At 43.2% G+C, this 13,552-nt stretch overlaps 1 protein-coding gene across 1 annotated transcript in view; it reads left to right on the forward strand.

Moving 5' to 3' along the window:
- LOC138957261 (adhesion G-protein coupled receptor V1-like) overlaps nt 1-13,552 on the forward strand; it is a 230,200-nt gene that overhangs the window by 196,665 nt on the left and 19,983 nt on the right. Inside the window, exons 81-84 of the mRNA XM_070328430.1 lie at nt 1,494-1,581; nt 2,305-2,454; nt 3,460-3,653; nt 12,130-12,270. Of these exons, the coding sequence (XP_070184531.1) occupies nt 1,494-1,581; nt 2,305-2,454; nt 3,460-3,653; nt 12,130-12,270 (573 nt within the window). The remainder of the gene's footprint in view (nt 1-1,493; nt 1,582-2,304; nt 2,455-3,459; nt 3,654-12,129; nt 12,271-13,552) is intronic.

Raw genomic sequence — 13,552 nt, forward strand, 5'->3', positions numbered from 1 at the left:
TCATTTATTTTTTTTATCTCACAGGGCAACCTATGTTCTGACCTGCTAGTGCTTTATCCCCCTTCGTGTGTAAGCGGGGGAAATGGGCAGGGGAATAGCTCAGTCAGTAGCAGCTTCAAAACCAGTTGTCGCGTGGGTTCGATCCCCACGTTCGGGATTTGCTTCCCAGAGTCAACTTCGTGCAGACTCTCCTCGGTGGCGGCACACCCCCGCGTGCATGCATGCGCACGATAAAGAACCCAAGTTCACAGCCAAAGTCAGGCATGGGAATTGTCCGCCAAAATTTGTTTTTGTTCCGCCGAAAAAGCAAAAGTGTCCGCCGAAAAAATAAAGGGGGGAGGCACACAAAAAAGCACCGGTTACTTTTGCCTTTGCGCAAAAGTCCGCGAAAACTTTCCGTACTTTGTTCACGCACTGCCTCAGTTACTTGAACTTTTATGTTTGAAAGTAAACCAGATTGCACAGATTGTGTTACAAGTTACATTTTCCTGTTTTTCTCAACAGATCAATTTTTTTAACAAATTTAAACCATATAATACATGTATATATTTTTTTCTAAAAACTCTGATTCTAAAAACAGAATTTAATGGCAAACTTGGAGCTCAGATGACACCAGATTGCACCATCTGGGTTCTTTGGAGAATTTTTTTTTCCGGGGGGACATGCCCCCGGACCCCCCTAGTAAGTCTAGGCGCTTCGCGCCGTCGACTTGACGCTTAGCGTCTTCAGTTATAAATTTTCAGCCTTTTTTACAATTTTCAATTCCCATGCCTGCAAAGTGTTAGGGTTTGAAAACATGAATATACGCATGCAGGAAGAAGAAAAAATGAGGGTGTGACAATGCCGCCTCAACTTTTACAAAAAGCCGGATATGACGTCATCAAAGACATTTATCGAAAAAAAGAAAAAAACGTCCGGGGATATCAATCCCAGGAACTCTCATGTCAAATTTCATAAAGATCGGTCTAGTAGTTTAGTCTGAATCGCTCTACACACACACACAGACAGACACACACACACGCATACACCATGACCCTCGTCTCGGTTCCCCCTCTATGTTAAAACATTTAGTCAAAACTTGACTAAATGTAAAAAGGGTAGCGCCATACTGTATGGCAGCTCTCTTTCCCCAGAGAGAAAGCAACCCGAATTCCCATGAGGGTAACCTTAAAGGACTAGACTATATACAATCTTATCCAACCTTAAGGACAAGTACTAGACTAAGTACACACTGAAAAGATCCTTTATTCAGTGTCAGAGTTTGGTGGGTTACAGAAACATGAAAATACCTAGCATGCATCCCTTGAAAACAAAGTGTGACTGCCTAAATTGCGGGGAAAACCAACCTGTTTTACAGGAGAAATTGTTGGGGGGTGGGGTTTCTACTGCAAATATAATTTGACGATTAGCAGAGAGAGAGAGAGAGAGTGGTGTCGGCCTGTTACCAGTCATGACTGTGTTAAGTCAGTAGTATTTACTGTTCTTGCCGACAGATTTTCCAAGATGACAGACCGGAGCCGTCTGAACAGTTCTTCATTCGCCTGAAGGAAGCGAACCAACTGCCCACACCCACACAACCTGGTCAGTGGTCAACAACCTTTCTGTCTTTTCTTAAGGTGTAAGAAACAAGGCGAGGTAAGCACTCTAAATATAGCCAATATGTGTAACAAGAGTGAGATTTATGCGGAACCAATCTCCCGGCACCCAAGAGAATTTGTTTGTTTGTTTGCTTATAACGCCCAGCCGACCACGAAGGTCCATATCAGGGCGGTGCTGCTTTGACATATAAGGTGCGCCACATACAAGACAGAAGTCGCAGCACAGGCTTCATGTCTCACCCAGTCACATTATTCTGACACCGGACCAACCAGTCCTAGCACTAACCCCATAATGCCAGACGCCAGGCGGAGCAGCCACTAGATTGCCAATTTTAAAGTCTTAGGTATGACCCGGCCGGGGTTCGAACCCACGACCTCCCGATCACGGGGCGGACGCCTTACCACTAGGCCAACCGTGCCGGTACCCAAGAGAATAACAAGCATTGAAATGAAATGAACAAGCGTGTTTTATGTTTTGGTATTTTCTTCTGTCACACCTAAGCAGTTATAAATATGGGCAAAAGACTCAAGGCTTGGAAACGTGAATACTTGCATGCAGGAATAAGAAAGAAAAATGTGCAGCACTGTACTGTATGGCAGCTCGCTTTCTCCAGTGAGAAAGCAGCCTGACTACAGGACCTCACGGGACTGCATGAAATCTTATCCTTTTCCTTATGTTGACTGTCAAACTTGTGTGTTGTTTCAGTCATAACTCCGAGGCTTGCGTCCCAGGGCACCTCTTCTGTTGTCACCATATCTGAGAGCAACGATCCGTACGGAGTGCTGTGGTTTGAGACGGATACGGTCACCATATCAGAAAGATTCACAACTGTACCTCTCACCATCAAGCGTACAGGTTAGTGTCATGAAGCGTACAGGTTAGTGTCATCAAGCGTACAGGTTAGTGTCATCAAGCGTACAGGTTAGTGTCATCAACGTAGAGTTGAACCTGTCTGCAATGACCACGCAAGAACCAACCAAAAACGGTCCTAATAGACAAGTGGTCGGTCTTTTTTCGAAAGGTGAATTATATAGAAGATAACTTCGTCGGAGATACTTTAAGGTGGTCTTAATGGGCAGGTGGTCGTGATTAAGGGGTGATCGCCAGGGCAGGTGCAACTGTAATTTGATGTGTTAAGAAACAAGAAAGGTATGTTATTGGAATGTTGTATTTATAACAAAACAAAATGTTACGTTCACTGATATTTGACCCAGCAGTCTTTTAATCAATCAATCAATATGAAGCTTATATAGCGCGTATTCCGTGGGTACAGTTCTAAGCGCTTGTCGAAAAGTTGTCAACACAGGACTAACAAAGAAACTAACATCTTCAGACGGACACGAACCCTATCACACACTAGCAAACCCTGGTAAACATACAACAAACAACTGTTTAACAACAATGTACACATCAATAGCTAGGTCCAAACAAAATAATATTAAGCACAAAGAAAATCCCTCTCACAGAGCACAGCACAAGAATGTCTTTTGGGGCACAACACATCACGTCGAGCATGAAAGTCGCAGCCAGCTACGGGAAGAACTGAGTCTTCAACCTACTCTTGAACGCGTCAAGAGAGGGGCTCTGGCGAAGCTCAAGCGGCAGGGAGTTCCAGACGGAGGGGCCCGCGGAGGGAAATGCACGCTGACCAGCAGATGCGAGTGGACAGAGAGACAAACACTTATAACACAGTGAATAATCTTATGTGACAAATTGTCCAGTAGCTTGCTTGGAAGACACACGCGAGATAATTTTGTTTTTTGATTTGTGTAATTTTATGTGACTTTTCATTGTGTATTTTCACACCCAGGCGGATTTTTGTAATTTGATGTAACTTTTCATTGTGTATGTCGCACCCAGGCGGCCTCTTTGGGACGGTCAGCGTGACAGTCCGCACGGTGGGTGGTGGGGAGAGGTGGACGTCAGACATCGCCGTTAAGAGCGACGGCACGACGAGAGACACCATCGCTGAGGCCTTGGGACAGCGGAACAGCAGTGGTGTGGCGACTGGGGGCTCCGACTATTCTGTGCTGGACACGGTTGTCATGTTTGAGGTGAACACAATATTCTGTATGCTGTAACTGTAAGAGATTTGAAATAAAGAAGATCCGTAGTTATCCTTATTAATCTCCTTCCAGATTCTTTATATGTGCACACGCACACACACAGTCAATCATCTGACTCCCGCTCAGAAGTTTAGGAAAGCAGAGAGAAGATTAGAAGAATTTGTAGTCTTTCACCAACTCATTCTTTCCAAACAATAGCCAATGGTTTAATTAGAACATACAAATTGGTTTGTTTCTGACATAGCAAATATCAACTCATTCCTCAAATTCTCAAATACTTTCTTGCTTACAATAATCAATTCATGACCTTTTGAAACTCATTCATTCATTGTCCACGACCTTGTGAAACTCACTCATTCATTGTCAACGTCAGAACATATTTACAAGGACAAGAAAGCAAATAAACAAAACATAACTTTTACGTTATGTAGAGGTGACGATGTAGCTAGCCTTCAACCTTACGGCCTCCATCGCACCCTCGCCACACTGGCACCACCCCGCACAAGTCAGACTGGGGCGGCCTGTTACAAAATATAACACCCTACTGTAACAACTAACAATATTCAAAAACACACCAACCGAGCACAAGAAAATTATACAATTCCGAAATTATTCAAGTACACAAGTCATGTCCGCGCATACAAAAGAAATGTTCAAGTTCACACAAAACTAGCAAAGTACCTCATCTTCCAATATGGCGGCACCCATACAAAAGTCCAAGTCATCCCGGCAATGTTTCCCGGTTCCAAGGTTGACATCAAGATCAAATGTTTTCTTGCAAAGTTGACATCAAAACCAAGAGCAGGTTTTCTCATCCGAGAGCCCAGGTCGAATGACTTTCAATTGTCAGGCAGTTTACAATCACAACTCACAAAATCAGGCGGTTGCGATTATAACGTGAACAACTCGCACAGTTGTAAATTCACGTGCCGCGAACCCAGTTTGACCGTCCGTAGCTAACCATGGAATTTTACTGAACTGTTAAAAGTTTCCACTCTCAAAGTTAAACCACTCCTGACAACCTCTTTGTATTACAAAAAGCACTAGTTATATCCCTTCTACTATAAACACCATAACCGCCATTCATTACATCACCCCTTTCCCCGATTAAAAAAAGAATGTGAACCCAAAATGAACATTTTTTTTTCAAAAACTGTACAAATATAAGTATTCCAGTAACAAAATTTTTTTTAAATACATAAAAAAAATACATAAATAGATTAATAAATAATCAAAGCATAAGGAAAACATTTATTAAATACTCTGTCCGTTCCCAAAGAGTGCAATCAGTTTACAACCAAAAGACAGTGCCATCCACCAAAAAAGTGACGAAAGCCACGAGGCTGTCCTTAAACATGAGCAACAATGGCAAGCATAATAAACCACATTTACGCCGCCGTGTAGATAATCACCCACTGTGTTAATCCACAATAGTAAAACTCATGGACATTCAGCAATTTTCGCCTATTACTGAATGCAATAACATTGACGTTCTTGGTACCAAAGATCGCCAACAAAGTTTGAGTAGCCCCCGCTAAACTCAATACAGTAAACCTCGACTACAACACAAATTGGTACTAGCATCAAAATATCCAAACAAATTTTTCCAGCCAGATTAAAAAAAATAATCACAATGTGAAAAAAAAACAAGAACAAAATTAAATTAGTTCTTAACACATACACAGCATATCAACACTCACAGCACAAAAAGTATTGTCCTTGTTGATTGCAGAAAGTCTTTTCACTGTCCTTTCAACCATCATGTTCCATTCACTTCGTCAAGCGTGACAACACATCAGCCTCAAAATTCCTGACTCCAGGAATTGGCACTACTGTGAATGAATACTCTTGGAGAGACAGAGCCCATCGCAACAGTCGGCCGTTGGCAGTTTTGGACTGTCGTAAGTACGTCAACGGTCTGTGATCAGTCTCAACAAAGAAATGTGAGCCAAACAAATAGCGATGGAATTTGTCAACTGCCCACACCAACGCTAGGCACTCTCTCTCCACAGTAGAGTATCTGGTTTCTCTTTCCAGCAGTTTCCTGCTGGCATACAGAACTGGATGAAGGACGTCGTCATCATCAGGCTGCATCAGGGCTGCTCCAATCCCCGTGGAGGACGCATCCGACCGCACTGTGAACGGCCTGGAAAAGTCTGGCAATCTCACCAGTGGTTCAGACGACAAAATTTCTTTGACCCTGTCAAAAGCCATCTGACACTCTTTTGACCAACGAACTTTGTTTGGTTGGTTCTTCTTTGTGAGTTCTACCAGGGGGGACACAATAGACGCGAAGCTTGGGACATAGCGCCTATAGAAACTGATGAGCCCTACCAATGACCGGACTTGTTTCTTTGTGGTTGGGACAGAGACATTCAAGATTTTGGACACTTTGGAGGGAACTGGACGCATGCTACCCTCCCCAACTATGTGACCCAAAAACTCAATAGAGTCAAACCCTGCCTCTACTTTCGACGGTCTCACAGTCAACCCATGTTTTCCCAGTTCTGTCAACAGTCCGTCAAGTGCCTCTAGATGCTCACACCAGTCTTCTGTGGCTACAAGTACGTCATCAAAGAAATGAACAGATTTGAACCTATCAAGATCCAACATCTTCATCATCCTCGCGAAAGTACTTGGTGCTGTACTCATTCCGAACGGCATCTTCTTGAACTGATATAGACCTTGAGGGGTACGAAAAGCCGTTTTTGCTCGATCAGACTCTGCCATCGGAATTTGCCAATAGCCCTTAGCCAGATCAATCTTCGTGAAATGCTGCCTGCCCTGCAATGAAGCAAACAGAACTTCCGGATCCGGTATTGGCTCAGCGTCAAACTCCGTAATCTTATTGAGGTGTCTGAAATCGATGCAAAAACGAGTACTTCCGTCCTTCTTCTTGACTAGAACAATAGGAGACGAGAACGGAGAAATAGACGGCTCTATTACGTCTAGATCTAACATCTTCTTCACTTCTTCTTCAACCACTTTCTGAGACTCAAATGGTAACGGATACTGTTTCACATTGACCACAGCACCTTCAGGAATCCTCACCACATGCTGCACTAGGTCACAAGTACCAGGCAAATCCGTCATTTTGTCCTGATGCTTCTGAAACACCGCCTGCACTTTTTGTTTTGCCTGCATAGACAAGTCAGGACTATAGACCACATCATCTACATTCTCAGTCTGAACTGTGGGAACTGACTGTAGTTTGACTTTCTGAATGTCTACCTCCTCTACTGCACTGGACCCACTGATCACTCCCAATGAGGCAACAACTGGGTTCTGACCAACATCTTCATTCCTAGACACATACTCCCTGAGCAAGTTGACATGGTACACTTTCTCGATCCCAGGTGAAATTTCTACAACGTAATCACATTGATTCAGTCTTTTGATCACCTGAAATGGACCTCGCCAGCGTAGTATCATTTTGTTCTTCTCAGTTGGAAGTAAGACTAAGACTTTCTTTCCAGCGAGTATCATTCTTGGCTTCTGAGACCTGTATGATCTGTTCTTCTTTGATACATTCTGAACAGCCTTCTGTGCTCTACTAACACTGTCAGCCAAGACCTCTTTCAAATCCTGCACATACTGTGACACTGGAACCTGCTGATTCTCCCGACTGCTATCGGTCCACGCATGATACAGCAGTTCCGACGGTCCTTTTGGGTTTCTACCGTACAGAAGTTCAAAAGGTGAGTACCCTGTAGACTCCTGTGGGATTTCTCTGTATGCGAACAACGCAAAAGGCAAATATCTATCCCAATCCTTAGGTCTATCTGCCATCAACTTCTTCACCATGGATTTCAAAGTTCCATTGAACCTTTCACAGAGACCATTCGTCTGGGGATGATAAGGAGTCGTGTGCAACTGCGATACCGATATCAATCTCATCACCTCTCGCATGACATCAGATGTGAATTGTGTACCTAGATCTGAGAGAACCTCATCTGGTAAACCAGTCCGGGTGAAAATGCCCAACAAAGCTTCCGCTACTGCTTCTGTGGTCGTTGATTTCAAGGGTACTGCTTCCGGATAGCGTGTCGCAACATCCACCAACACCAAAGCGTACTGATGACCACGAGCTGACACTGGTTTAATCGGACCAATCAGATCAATGCAAACTCGGGAAAATGGGACTTCTATCACAGGCAGTGGTTGCAAAGGTGCCGAAGGAACTCTACCTTTGGGAAAGGTTTTCTGACAGATATCACATGATCTGCAGTAATCCTTGATCGACTGCCGATAACCGGGCCAAAAGAAGAATGCGGACACCCTTTTGAACGTACTGTTCGCGCCTAAATGACCACCAAACAAACCGTCATGGGCAGTGATCAAAACAGACTCGCGCAAGCGTTCAGGAACAACTAGCTGCCAAACCACTTCATCGTTGACCTTGGAGTAGTACTTTCGATATAACAACTGGTCCCTCACAACAAACGACACCACACAACCAGACGACTCTTCCGATTTTCCTTGGCCAACTTTCTCGAACAGATCATGCAACGTTTTGTCATCCCTTTGCATTTTGGACAGTTTCTCAGCATTGATATCAAGTTGGGGAACTTTAGCGGTCAACAGCGGTCTAAAAGGACGTTCTTCTCTAGCTTTTTGACCTCTTGTCTGGACTGCGCTAGTAACCTCGACACATCCAAATGTACATCCCTGTATTCTACCCAAAATGACGTCACATACTGGATTGTCGATCACACATGCCTCAACACTTCCAGAAAAGTATGGTGTATCCAGACTCACAATCGCAATGGGTAACCGAACCAAATCCCCACTGAACTGTCTACACACCTGTACCTTCCCAGTAAACTGATCATCTCTCACTAGGGACTTCCTGACCCCAACCGTGGAACACCCACTATCCAACATGACCGTGACCTCACTACCATTTAAGGTACCTTCACATGTCTGAATAGACTCGGGAAGTTCATCACTACCTGAAAATCCTACTGACGCCACAGACTGCTCGTCTTCACTACAGCTGGACTCTTCAACAGTGACAACGGATACTGAAGCAGTATGCATTTTTTTGGGACAATCTGCCAACTTGTGCGAAGTATCTTGACACCACCAACACTTCCTCTGATAGTTCTGACCACCTCTACCTCTACCAGCTTGACTAGCACCTCTGCCACCCTTATTATCAGGAGAGCTTTGTTCTGTCGGTGGGTTTGTGTCACCCTGACTATTCTTCCTAGAAAACCTGTGACCACCTCGACCTCCTGACCCTGAATGACCTCCTCTCCCACTTGGAAGACCGACATTAGCCAACAGAGGATCACTAGAACCTTTTGCTGCTAGGTTTTGACTAGGATGTGCTTCCCTGTATCTTTCAGCTGCGTCTATCATGGTTTGAGCATTAGTATGCTTGTCTTCTTTCAGAAAAGTAACCAGAGACGACGCACAACTAGACAGAATCTGCTCTCTGAGCACCAAGTCACAGAGCAAAGCGAAATCTGTGCCAACTCCAGCCATATCTGTCCATCTAGTAAAAAATCTTCTCATGCGGGAGAAAAAGACATGCATGGTTTCACCAGATTCAGGTTTGCATGAGCGAAACTGCGTTCTGAAACCTTCTTCAGTACATTTGAATCTCTTCAACAAATGCGCTGACAGTTTGGCATAGTCATTAGTATCTTCTACTGGTAACTCTTGAAAATAATTCAGAGCACGACCTCTGAGTAGAGTAGGCAAAATCAAAGCCTTCTCATCCTTTGACCACTTCAAGCTAGCTGCGTGCTTATCGAAGCGATACAGATAACTCTCAATGTCATCTGATTTATCATCAAAATAGGGAATCTTGGGACGATTGGCCAATTTATTCTTGCTTGCTTTTTCAACCAACTCGTCTGCTCGCAACTTTGCCTCCCTGTTCGCCTTTTCTTCTTCAATATCGAGACGACGATTTTCAATCTTAGCTTGTTCAGCTAACTCTCTCTCTTTAATCTTAGCTTGTTCAGCTAACTCTCTCTCTTTAATCTTAGCTTGTTCAGCTAACTCTCTCTCTTTAAGCTCACGTGCAGCAGCGAGTTCTTTTTCTTGTAGAGCAATATCATTTTCTCTTTTCAACAAAGCTTCTCTTCTTGCTGCTCTTTCCTCACGCAAACTATCCTCCACATACTTGTTCAGTGATGCACCATCTTTTCCTAAGGCTTCACCCTCCACCTTAAACTGCGCTACCAAAGCTTGAACCTCTTCTTGAGATGCCATCGTGAACAAACCGCTATCACTTAAGCAAACTATGACTATCCTCTACATAGAATGCTAGAGGGCAACACCAAGACTTAGCTTTGACTAACGTGAACACAATAGTCCACTAAACTTTAGAATTTACCTGACTTCCTCAAGTGCAGTACTAAAGTGACACAGTCTAGGAAACCGATCAACCGAACTACAAGGGGAAACAATCAATACATTTGAAACTAGGCTCCGCTCAAAAACTTGGCCTAGGAACTAGACATACCCCCATTCCCATACACTTATGAATCAAGGCATTGCTGACCCACAACTATTTACAAACTGTGTACACGTAAAAGGGAAAAATGATGTGTCATGTATTATTCACTTGTAGGTAAAACTAACCTACAGGGCGCTTCATGTAAAGTAGGGGGAAAAAAAAAATAACCTACTCACAAGCAAGAACCAACACTCAGAGAGACAAATTATTCTCAAAAATATATAGACTGTTAACTTGAGTGTCAGATAAGCAAATGACTCACTCCTGTCCAAAATATGTCGTTCAGTCAGGCACAGGATGCATCCGTCCACAGACCAAGGAACTCCCTTCACAGACAGATGACAAGGATGTCCATCCTCCAGACTGCATGCATCAGCATCTGCGCAAAACCAAACAACACTTCAGCACTACAAGTCAATAATATAAAATAAGCCTAACTGCACTCAAGGGAACGCACCAAAAAAAAAAAAATTAATCTTCAAAATTTTTCCAATTAATACAACCGCAAGCTCGCCAATGTAAGAGATTTGAAATAAAGAAGATCCGTAGTTATCCTTATTAATCTCCTTCCAGATTCTTTATATGTGCACACGCACACACACAGTCAATCATCTGACTCCCGCTCAGAAGTTTAGGAAAGCAGAGAGAAGATTAGAAGAATTTGTAGTCTTTCACCAACTCATTCTTTCCAAACAATAGCCAATGGTTTAATTAGAACATACAAATTGGTTTGTTTCTGACATAGCAAATATCAACTCATTCCTCAAATTCTCAAATACTTTCTTGCTTACAATAATCAATTCATGACCTTTTGAAACTCATTCATTCATTGTCCACGACCTTGTGAAACTCACTCATTCATTGTCAACGTCAGAACATATTTACAAGGACAAGAAAGCAAATAAACAAAACATAACTTTTACGTTATGTAGAGGTGACGATGTAGCTAGCCTTCAACCTTACGGCCTCCATCGCACCCTCGCCACACTGGCACCACCCCGCACAAGTCAGACTGGGGCGGCCTGTTACAAAATATAACACCCTACTGTAACAACTAACAATATTCAAAAACACACCAACCGAGCACAAGAAAATTATACAATTCCGAAATTATTCAAGTACACAAGTCATGTCCGCGCATACAAAAGAAATGTTCAAGTTCACACAAAACTAGCAAAGTACCTCATCTTCCAATATGGCGGCACCCATACAAAAGTCCAAGTCATCCCGGCAATGTTTCCCGGTTCCAAGGTTGACATCAAGATCAAATGTTTTCTTGCAAAGTTGACATCAAAACCAAGAGCAGGTTTTCTCATCCGAGAGCCCAGGTCGAATGACTTTCAATTGTCAGGCAGTTTACAATCACAACTCACAAAATCAGGCGGTTGCGATTATAACGTGAACAACTCGCACAGTTGTAAATTCACGTGCCGCGAACCCAGTTTGACCGTCCGTAGCTAACCATGGAATTTTACTGAACTGTTAAAAGTTTCCACTCTCAAAGTTAAACCACTCCTGACAACCTCTTTGTATTACAAAAAGCACTAGTTATATCCCTTCTACTATAAACACCATAACCGCCATTCATTACAGTAACACTTCGTGATGTTTGAATGCACAGCGATTGTTGCTCCGGTTTGGAGTGGTAACATTTTGGATAAACATTTCACTACTTTGTGTTTGAATGCACACAACTTATGGCTCAGGTGTTTGACTGCTTGACAGAGTGGTAACATTTTAGATGAACACTTCACTACTTTGTGTTTGAATGCACACAACTTATGGCTCAGGTGTTTGACTGCTTGACAGAGTGGTAACATTTTAGATGAACACTTCACTTTTGATGTTTGAATGGACAGTACTTTTGGGTTCGATTTTTCTCCGCTCGAGACAATGATAACGTTTTAGATGAACATTTCTTGTTGTTTGCACCGAACTTGTGGCTCAGGTTTTTGCTAACCCATCTTTCACGTAACATGTTTGTTGTTACAGAGTGACGCTAGCCAGAAGACAGTCAACGTGGTGATGCTTGACGACAGTATTCCGGAACCCCAGGAGACGGTGCTGGTCTACCTCACACAGCCAACGGGAGGGGCGCGGGTGGCAAACGGCACGTATGACGGGGGGGTCAAGGTACAGTTTTCTTCTTCTTCTTCAGCGTTCGACGGTTGCTCACTCGATCTGCAGTCAAACAGAGTCTGAAAGCACAGTGATTAAATTAAATTTGTGAGAGAAATATAATCTAGAAGGAAGGACCAGTTGGTGGTTTCTTTTCCAATAGAATCTTACTCAAATGAGACAGAGCTCTATGTTAAGATCTGAGAAACAACAGAGAGAGAGAGAGGCATACAACATTTAGAACGCACCCCCCGCGGGTTTGGGGGAAGAATTTACCCGATGCTCCCCAGCATGTCGTAAGAGGCGACTAACGGATTCTGTTTCTCCTTTTACCCTTGTTAAGTGTTTCTTGTATAGAATATAGTCAATTTTTGTAAAGATTTTAGTCAAGCAGTATGTAAGAAATGTTAAGTCCTTTGTACTGGAAACTTGCATTCTCCCCAGTAAGGTAATATATTGTACTACGTTGCAAGCCCCTGGAGCAAATTTTTGATTAGTGCTTTTGTGAACAAGAAACAATTGACAAGTGGCTCTATCCCCTCTCCCCCCTTTCCTCGTCACGATATAACCTTCGTGGTTGAAAACGACGTTAAACACCAAATAAAGAAAATAAAGAAAGAATTTAGAACGCAAACGTCTTTTTGTATCTCAGATCTTTTTGAGTATTTTTGAATACTTTTTGGTTGACCGTTGGAAATCCGCTAACGTAATCACTGGCTGAGACCCTAGCTGTTGTTGAAGACCTTTTGTCTAATTTCTTGTTTTAATCATAAAAAGTTTGCCTTTCAGTGCTTTTTGGTCTTACTTTTTCTTCGGAAATTAGAGTGCTGCAGACAATTTGTTGGTGCTAATGTGGAGTCAGTAATGCAGGATCTGACTGCTTTAAGACAGCTGAATTTGACAGTGGAGACTTGCAAAGTGAATACCGTACTTTCCGGGTGACAAGGCGCTTCGTTATACAAGACGCACCCCCTTCTTTTTAAAAAAAATTGTAATCCAGTCACCCATTGGACGCAGGGGGCCGATAGGGCACACCAAAATGACCCAGTTTTTGCCATGAGAGGTGGTTTCCCTGTCATATCTGAGAGAGGAAACACTTCCTGCACCGGGGTCAGTGACCGGTCAGTGACCGACTTTAACTGAGTGAAAATATGTGTGCTCTGTGTGTGCGGCCAGATCAAAGGCATTGTGATAGCTGGGTGGCCTTGTTTATAGACACGACCTTCTTCCCAGGGGTCAATGACCCAGTTTTTGCCATGAGAGGTGGTTCCCCTGTCATATCTGAGAGAGGAAACAC

The sequence above is a fragment of the Littorina saxatilis genome, linkage group LG1 (genome assembly GCF_037325665.1).
Source record: "Littorina saxatilis isolate snail1 linkage group LG1, US_GU_Lsax_2.0, whole genome shotgun sequence".
Taxonomy (NCBI): Eukaryota; Metazoa; Mollusca; class Gastropoda; order Littorinimorpha; family Littorinidae; genus Littorina; species Littorina saxatilis.